The following is an 8,937-nucleotide window of genomic DNA, read 5'->3' on the forward strand; positions in this document are numbered from 1 at the left end:
GGCCATTGCTGAATTAACTACTGGAATTCCCAAAGGCTTAGGTTCTGGGGATTCAGTAATTTTTAAGGATTATTTAGATTGTAGTTTTGCTCTATGTCCTGATTTTAAACCTGAGCCCTACTTCAACGTTACCGGGTTTTCTTATAAAATAAAAAAAGAGGGAAGAGAGAACAACATTATGTGTCCTGGATTATGGGACATGATGGCATCTCCAGGGGCAGGGATGTCTGAAAGGCATATCACTTCCTTGTCCCTTGGCCTGATCTGCCAGAGAAGCGGGCATTGTTATACCATAGAGCTGTCAGCTTGCATGCCAAGTGTGCACACCAGTGACCTGTAACGTGGGCACCTGAGGCATATTCTTCTGCACACGGTGATTTGTCCCATACTATTCCACATTGGCGGGGGAGTCATGGGAGAGATTGTCTAGGAGGGCAGGCTCTGGTCATATGATTCATCCAGTAAGTTTATTGACCACCGGCTGTATACACCAGGCTGTAGAGATGCAGAGGTGGGGTCTCTGTCCCCTGGAACTTATAATTTGACGGGAACTGTGTTAAGTCACTATCATGACCCAGGCCTATAACTTGGCCACGAGTGATGGAGAACACTGGGTTAAATCCTGCGTTAGCTACTCCCTGCACAGCCACGGGCCAGTTAATCTCTAGAAGTCTTGGCAAATAGGGATAGCAACAGAGCCTGGCTCTTAGTGTTATATCTCTCACATACTAATCAGTGTGGCTCTTTTTTTTTAAAATAAATTTATTATTTATTTATTTGTTTATTTATTTTTGGCTGCGTTGGGTCTTTGTCGCTGTGTGTGGGCTTTCTCTAGTTGCGGCGAGAGGGAGCTACTCTTCATTGCGGTGCGCAGGCTTCTCATTGCTGTGGCTTCTCTTGTTGTGGGGCACGGGCTCTAGGCACGCGGGCTTCAGTAGTTGTGGAACACGGGCTCAGTAGTTGTGGCTCTTGGGCTCTAGAGCTCAGGCACAGTAGTTGGGGTGCACGGGCTTTAGTTGCTCCGCGGCATGTGGGATCTTCCTGGACCAGGGCACGAACCTGTATCCCCTGCATTGGCAGGCGGATTCTTAACCACTGCACCACCAGGGAAGCCCTAGTGTGTCTCTTAACACACTTAACACATTGCCTGGTTCATTTTCCTAACTGGAAACATGGCCTCCCTCCTCCTGCTGACCCCAGAGGACTCAGTGTCACATAAGAGCCCCACCCCTGTCACCAGTGCAGTTATCTCAGAGTGATGATGACAGGTAGATGGAGAGGCTGCTGTTCTTGGGTTGAAATCCTTTGTAACTTGTCTTTCTTCTTATGATCCAGAATGTGTGGTCAAGTGATGTTCTTACTCAGAAGTGCGTGGTCCCTCTTTCTCTTGTGAATCAAAGGAAGAACAGACTGAAGGGTGAGCTGGGGTGCCAGCTTTCTGGGGAAGATAGCCCGTCTTCTGGGCCAGGGCCCACCCCACTGTCCATTCTCAGCAGCGAAGGAGGATCTTTGTGGTGTTACTCTTTGGACTCCTTAGCAGGGCCGCTGGGCCCTTGATCTGGGCCCGACCTCTTCGCCTCCCCCGCCTGGCATGCTGTGCCCACCCCAGCGCTGCTCAGCCTTCCCTGGACACCAGGGTCTGGCTTACTCCTCAGGCTTTCTATGTGCCATTCCTCTGCCTTGTCTCCTGGCCACCTCTTAATCATCCATCCTCTGGTTACAGCTTATTGTCACCGCTTCCAGGAAGCCTTCCCTGAACACCTCCTTCCTTGCAGAAAGTCAGGGTTCGTGCCGGCTGTTGTGCTCCTGCAGCCCCCGTTCTTCCCTTGTCTTAGCACTTTCTCCTTGCATTCAGATGGCCTCGTCCCCTGGTCAGCTCTCTGAGGGCAGAGCCAATCACATCCGCCCTGCAGCTGGGTCCCCAGCCTGGCACAAAGCCCACAGTATGCTTGCATCTTATGTGCATTCTAACTGTTTGAATTTGAAATAGAACCATACAAAAATATGGTTTGAAGTAATGTGGACTCCTGCCATTAAAAACAAAACCAAACAATTCACTGACAACAGCAGGATTCCAAAGCTGGAACGCAGTGATTAAGGTGCCACTTTCGGAGCGGCAGTCTCTGCTTAGCTCCCTGCTGCGGGATCTTGTGTTTAACGCTGTTGCCACATGGTGGCGCCACCATCAGCTGAGGACAGAAATACCCAAATTTCAGTGACAGTTGTTTGGTGTCTGGTGACTGGTGTCGTGTTGTTTACAGGTCTCTGAATGTCTGCCCTGGATTTTGGTGACTCTTGTGTTGCTATTTTAAGATTCACTGTTGTTACAATTTAAATCAATTAAAAAATCTAAATGTCATCCGCCCCTTCGTTAAGAGGTAGTGCGGGCACCAACACGGAAGAGCGTGCCTCAAAGTCAGTAACTTTGGTGTGAAACTTCAGTGTTAGCATGATGAACTCAGCCAGAGCTGAGTGGCCTAAATTTTGGGGTGACCCCTCCAGAACTTTGGAGATCATGCTGAGAAGCTGGAAAGGAAGAATAACGTACGACAGTGGTTGTGGATTTTATGTGCTGAGGGAACGGCTCCTCTTCCCACTGTGAATTCTTATGGGATGTTATTCTTCCTCGTAGGGAGTTTTGAATCAATAAGCCTCCTTAGGAAGAAAGCAATGGCTTAAATGCATAACCCATAGGCGAGGCCTTCCCAGCAGATTTGTAGGAGGATGACACGTGGATGGAGACACAGCCAGCATCCCCTGTCTGACCCCTTCTTCCTCTGACCCCGATCCTCCCCTCTCAGATCCCATCGTCCCATTTTCACAGGCAGCCCCCACCCGTCTCCTTAGGCCCTTCCTACGGCATCCCCCACTGAAGCGCTCCCTCCCCCACTGCACCCTGCTTCCCCGCGCAGACCCAGCGGCAGCCCCAGATTCCCCTCTCAGGTCCCCTCCCCCGTCCGACTTCCCCTAGGACAGATTCGAGAATCTCGACCAAGCAAACAACCGGAAGCAGTGACCTGAGACGGCTATGCCAGCGTCCAGCTTTCACAGATCTAAGAGGCCCCCTTGGCAGGCTTGGGAAGCAGCAGGGTAGTTGAGAGGCGCAGAGTCCTGGTCCCCTGCGCCTTAGGTGTGAGACCACAGACAAATTACCGAGTTTTCTGAGCTTTAGTTGTATGGGGTGAGAGGTCAATAGATTTTTTTTTTAAAGGTTTTATTTATTTATTTATTTATTGGCCACACTGCACGGCAAATGGGATCTTAGTTCCTCGACCAGGGATTGAACCCGTGCCGGGTTCGGAGTGGAAGCACGGAGTCTTAACCGCTGGACCGCCAGGGAAGTCCGATCAGTAGATGTTGGGGTTATTATTATGGGGTTTCCAGAAGCATCTTTGTCCTGTCTCTGTCCCCTGTGGATGGGACCCCAGCTTCCCTGGGTGAACTGTGACCTCCCTCCCTCCTTGCTATTACCCACCGTGGATCTAACCACACAAACCCTCCAGCTCTCCTGCCCAGAGACCTGCGTGACAGGTGCTGTTTCTCCCACCAGGATTGCTCTCCCTTCTCACATGGGAGCCTGGGTCACGACCGCCTGCTCCAGAAACCCTCCCCTGCGGAACCCCGGGCCCCTCGGCCCTCTGCCTGTCTTTGCTGAAGCTCTTTTCAGCTGCTTCCTTTCTGAAGTAACACTTTGTACTCCGCAGTGAGCTCTGCTTTGGAGGAACTCATCCCAGGACATGTCCTGCAGCGTCACTGCCCCAGTGACTGTGGCTGAGCTGTGTGTGGCCCGAGTCCTGCTCTGACTCCTAACCCTCTGTTTTCCAGGCCTGCCACTGCTCTGGGGCAGTTTGGGTTTTAAAACAGAAAAGACAGAAAATATGGCAACTTAAAGAAAGAAACATCCAGAATCCTACGAGCCCGACATGGCAGCCTCATTTTGCCTTTTACCTTTGGATCTTGGCCGAGGGGCGCGGTCTGCATTTCTCATTGAACCTTATCCCTGAAGCATCACCCCACGTCTCCACAGTCTCCACTGTCACTGTTCAAATGGCTTCTAATCCTGCATTGTAGTGATACGCACTCACTTACTAAACCAATCCCTAGTGTTGGCCATTTCGGTGGTATCCAATTTTTGGCTCACAGGACCACCAATGTCTTTGTATTGAGGGCTTTTGGCTTCACTTGAATTATTTCCTTAGGAAATTACTGAGTCAGGGGTGTAAACATCTCCATGGATCCCATTACCTATGACTTAATGCCTTCTTTGGTTTCCATAAAAGGGTTTGAGGTAACTTAAGGAAGTACAAGTGATGTAGCAGAACAAAATACAGAGAAAAAGAAAATAAGGAGGAAATAGAAATGCAAGGAAAGAAGAGGAGTAAGTTTGGCATCTAGAAGTGCATCTCGTGAGGTTCTGCGTGCTTGCTAGAGGTGGCCCGCAGATCGGCTTTGTGCTTTCCAGCCGCTGAGGCACGATAGGGTGAGGTAGAATCGCTAATAAGATCCACCTTATTTGGTATTCGTAAGACAGAATTGCCAAGAATGACAGTTTTTCTCCCCTGGGTTGTCTTAATAGGGGACACTGTAAGATAGTGGACAGTTGCCTCAACTGTATACCTACCAAAAAATAAAGAGATCAGTTTTATATCTTTTGTTTTTAAAAAATTTTTATCTATTTGGCCGTTCCACACAGCACGCAGGATCTTAGTTCCCCAGCCAGGGATCGAACCCGTGTTCTCTGCATTGGGAGCACAGAGTCTTAACCACTGGAATGCCAGGGAAGTCCTTTTTTTAAATTAAAAAAAAAAAAAATCCAAGTCTCAATGTAAATTGAGGGCAGAGTTTTTTCAGTTTGGGTGTTTAGCTCCCCAGACAGGATCCCATCTTCTTCTTTTTTTTTTTGGCTGCACTGCTTGGCTTGCAAGATCTTAAATTCCCTAACCGGGGATTGAACCTGGGCCCTCGCCAGTGGAAGTGTGGAGTCCTAACCGCTGGTCCACCAGGGAATTCCCTCATCTTCTTATTTTCTGTCTTCCTCAGTGCCCATGTTGGTGCTCTGTACCCCAGGGGTAGTCCGTGTGTATGTGTCTCTGCCATCTGTGTCATAAACCATGATTTTAAAGAAGCCTTTATCGTAACCTGAGGAAAATCCTCATGATGCCCTGATAAGGGAATAAAGCATGATTAGTTGAACCTGCAAATAAGCAGGTAAAAACAAAACACAAAAGATTGGAAGGAGGTGCAGCAAACCATTAGCCATGGTTGTCTTTGGCTGCTGCCAACATGGCCAGGCTTTGTTTTGTTTTGAATCATAATGTTGAGATTTAATGTGTGTTTGAGGAAGAAGCCACAAATATGGTTACAAAAAAATCAACAAGGACAAAATGATCAAAGTGCATAATAATTGGTCGGTAAACTCATGAGATCAAAAGTAGTTCATGCTGGGCTTCCCTGGTGGTGCAGTGGTTAAGAATCCGCCTGCCAGTGCAGGGGACACGGGTTCGAGCCCTGGTCTGGGAAGACCCCACATGCCGCGTAGCAACTAAGCCCGTGTACCACAACTACTGAGCCTGCGCTCTACAGCCTGCAAGCCACAACTACTGAGCCCGTGTGCCACAACTACTGAAGCCCATGAGCCTAGAGCCTGTGCTGTGCAACAAGAGAAGCCACCGCAGTGAGAAGCCTGTGCAGCGCAACGAAGAGTAGCCCCCACTGGGGCTTCCCTGGTGGCGCAGTGGTTGAGAGTCCGCCTGCCGATGCAGGGGACACGGGTTTGTGCCCCGGTCCGGGAGGATCCCACATGCCGCGGAGCGACTGGGCCCATGAGCCATGGCCGCTGAGCCTGCGCGTCTGGAGCCTGTGCTCCGCAGTGGGAGAGGCCACAACAGTGAGAGGCCCATGTACCGCAAAAAAAAAAAAAAAAAAAAAAAAAAGAGTAGCCCCCGCTCGCTGCAACTAGAGAAAGCCCGTACGTAGCAACGAAGACCCAATGCAGCCAAAAAAAAATAAATAAAAAAATTTATTAAAAAAAAAAGTTCATGCTCATTAAAAAACAAACAAAATCAAAGTCCTCAGAGGTGTATAAAGGTGAAAAGTCAAAGTCCTGGGCCCATCCCTACTCCCATTCTTGTTCTTCAGAAGAGCCACTGTTAACAATTGGTGTTTCCTTCCAGACTTCTCTCTTTCTCTCCTGTCCATTTATCCATCATATCTATGCCAAACAGGCCGTACGTTATATACTGTTCTGTGACCTTTTGGGGGGTAATTTTTTCTGATTTAAAAACTTTGTGATAAAATACACATAACATTTACCATGGGAAGCAGTTTTAAGCGTATAGCTCTGGAGGGGTATTAAGTACATTCACGCTGTTGTGCAGCCATCACCACCGTCCATGTCCAAAACTCTTTTCATTTTGCTAAACTGAAACTCTGTACCCATTAAGCACTAATCCCCATTCCCCGTTCCTCCAGCCCCTAGTAACCAGTATTCTGTTTTCTGTTTCTATGAATTGGGTTACTCGAGGCACCTCATGTAAGCAGAATCATGCAGTATTTGTCTTTCTGTGACCGGCTTATTTCACTCAGCGTAATGTCCTCGGGATTCATCCATGTTGTAATGTGTCAGAATTTCCTTCCTTTATAAGGCTGTATAACGTGACTTTTTTTTTAATCTATATGCTGTTTTAATTAATTTATTTATGGCTGCGTTGGGTTTTTGTTGGTGCGTGTGGGCTTTCTCTAGTTGCGGCAAGCGGGGGCTACTCTTTGTTGCGATGCACGGTCTTCTCATTGTGGTGGCTTCTCTTGTTGCAGAGCACGGGCTCTAGGTGTGTGGCCTTCAGTAGTTGTGGCCCGTGGGCTCAGTAGTTGTGGCGCATGGGCTCAGTTGCTCCACAGCATGTGGGATCTTCCCGGACCAGGGATTGAACCCATGTCCCCTGCATTGGCAGGCGGATTCCCAACCACTGCACCACTAGGGAAGTCCCAGTGTGACTTTTTTTTTTTTTTTTTTGCGGTAGGGCCTCTCACTGTTGTGGCCTCTCCCGTCGCAGAGCACAGGCTCCGGACGTGCAGGCTCAGCGGCCATGGCTCATGGGCCCAGCCGCTCCACGGCATGTGGGATCTTCCCGGACCGGGGGCACGAACCCGTGTCCCCTGCGTCGGCAGGCGGACTCTCAACCACTGCGCCACCAGGGAAGCCCCCAGTGTGACTTTTTAATGACATAAAATTTAGCATTTTTAACTATTTTAAATTGTACAATTCGGTGACGTTAAGTACATTCACAATGTGTGTGACCATCATCACCATCTAATTCTAGAACATTTCATCTTTCCCCAAAAGAAACTCCTTACCCATTAGCAGTCACTCCATTCCCAGCCCCTGGCAACCAATCTGCTTTCTTCTCTCTGGATTCGCCTCTTGTGGACATTTCATATAAATGGGATCATATTCTGTGGCCTTTGGTGTCTGGCTTCTTTCACTTAGCATGTTTTCAAGGCCCATCCACATTGTTTTCTGTATCAGTACTTCATTCCTTTCTAAGCCTGAACAATATTCCGTTGGATGTTTATACGACATTTTGTTTATCCATTCACCTGTCCCTGGACACGTGGGTGGTTTCTAGCTTTTGCCTGTTGTGAATAATGTAATGAACGTTGCTGCACAAGTTCTTGCTTGAGCACCTGGTTCCCATTCTTTTGGGTGTATACCTTGTAACTTATTTTTATAGCTGTTTTAAACATTTCTGCATTCTTACCCTCACCCCCAGCTTGACTTAATGAATGTGGAAAACTCTTGTTATAGTAAAAGTAAAGCTCCTGTTTTGATTTCCTGCCCATGTTTGTCCAGCACTAGGCCCCTGGCTCGAGAGGAAACCAGGCCTCTCAGGCTGGTGGCACCTCTCAGGCTGGTGGGAGCTCTGGTCTGGGTGTTTTCACTGGCAAGTGTTGTCTGTTTCTGTTTCCTGCAGAGCGGAAAGACCCGGGGTTTGAGGTGGCCTCCACTTCCCCTGAAGACAGGACCCCTGACAGCGACCCTGAGCCAGATGCTACCCCGTTCCAGGAAGGCCCAGTCACCGTCGACCAGCCGGATGCCGTGTCTAGTTTGCCCACACCTAGCGACATCTTGGTGTCCTACTCCACCTTCCCAGGTGAGTGGATCGTGTGAGAGCTTGTCCTTCCAGCCAGCAGGTCCCCCCATCTGCCCTAGAAGCAGCTGTGTTGTGAAGAAAAGACCTGCGTGTGAGACTTCGTTCTGCCTCTCGTGACCCTGAGTAAGTTACTTCACCTCTCTGAGCCTCAGCTCAGGGCGAGGCAGTCAAGGTGCCTAGAATGCAAAATGTGAGGAGGCATGCATTCTTGCGTTGGTGTGCCTCACTCGCTTCACCCTTGTCCTGGCCCTGCCTCAGTCTTCTCATCTTTAAAGTGGGTATATCCATTGTACCTTAGGGATCGTCATGGTGATTTTAACAAGGTGGCTGCTCCCCCACTGAGCACAGCGCCTGGCACATAGCAGGTGTGACAAGTGTTAGTTTCTTTCCTTTCTTATCCCTCGGGAGAGTCACTTGACTTCTCCGAGCCTTGGTTGCCTTGTCAGGAAAATGGGAACCGTGACCAAAGTCACAGGATAGTGGTGAGGATGAAATAAGATCACGATGGGACAGAGCACAGAGATGTGGGCTGCTGCTGGCTGTGTACATCAGTCAAAGTGTGGAGGTGGGCCCGTCTGCATACGTGGGGAGGGGCAGCTTCCCAATGAAGTTCAGCCTTTCTCCTTTGGCAGGTTTTGTCTCCTGGAGGGATACCAAGAGTGGCTCCTGGTACATCGAGACCCTGGACAGCATTTTTGAGCAGTGGGCTCACTGCGAGGACCTTCAGACACTCTTGCTCAGGGTGAGGCTGGTGGGAGGGCCAGTGTGTCCTCCCCAGGGCAGGTGG

General features: G+C 49.3%; 1 protein-coding gene across 3 annotated transcripts in view; it reads left to right on the plus strand.

Moving 5' to 3' along the window:
• CASP9 (caspase 9) overlaps positions 1-8,937 on the plus strand; it is a 30,265-nt gene that overhangs the window by 17,549 nt on the left and 3,779 nt on the right. For all 3 annotated transcript variants that reach the window (XM_060141373.1, XM_060141375.1, XM_060141374.1), the window contains 2 exons: positions 7,971-8,150; positions 8,783-8,892. In XM_060141373.1, coding sequence (XP_059997356.1) covers positions 7,971-8,150; positions 8,783-8,892 — 290 coding nt within the window. The remainder of the gene's footprint in view (positions 1-7,970; positions 8,151-8,782; positions 8,893-8,937) is intronic.

Source organism: Lagenorhynchus albirostris, chromosome 2 (assembly GCF_949774975.1).
Source record: "Lagenorhynchus albirostris chromosome 2, mLagAlb1.1, whole genome shotgun sequence".
Classification (NCBI taxonomy): Eukaryota; Metazoa; Chordata; class Mammalia; order Artiodactyla; family Delphinidae; genus Lagenorhynchus; species Lagenorhynchus albirostris.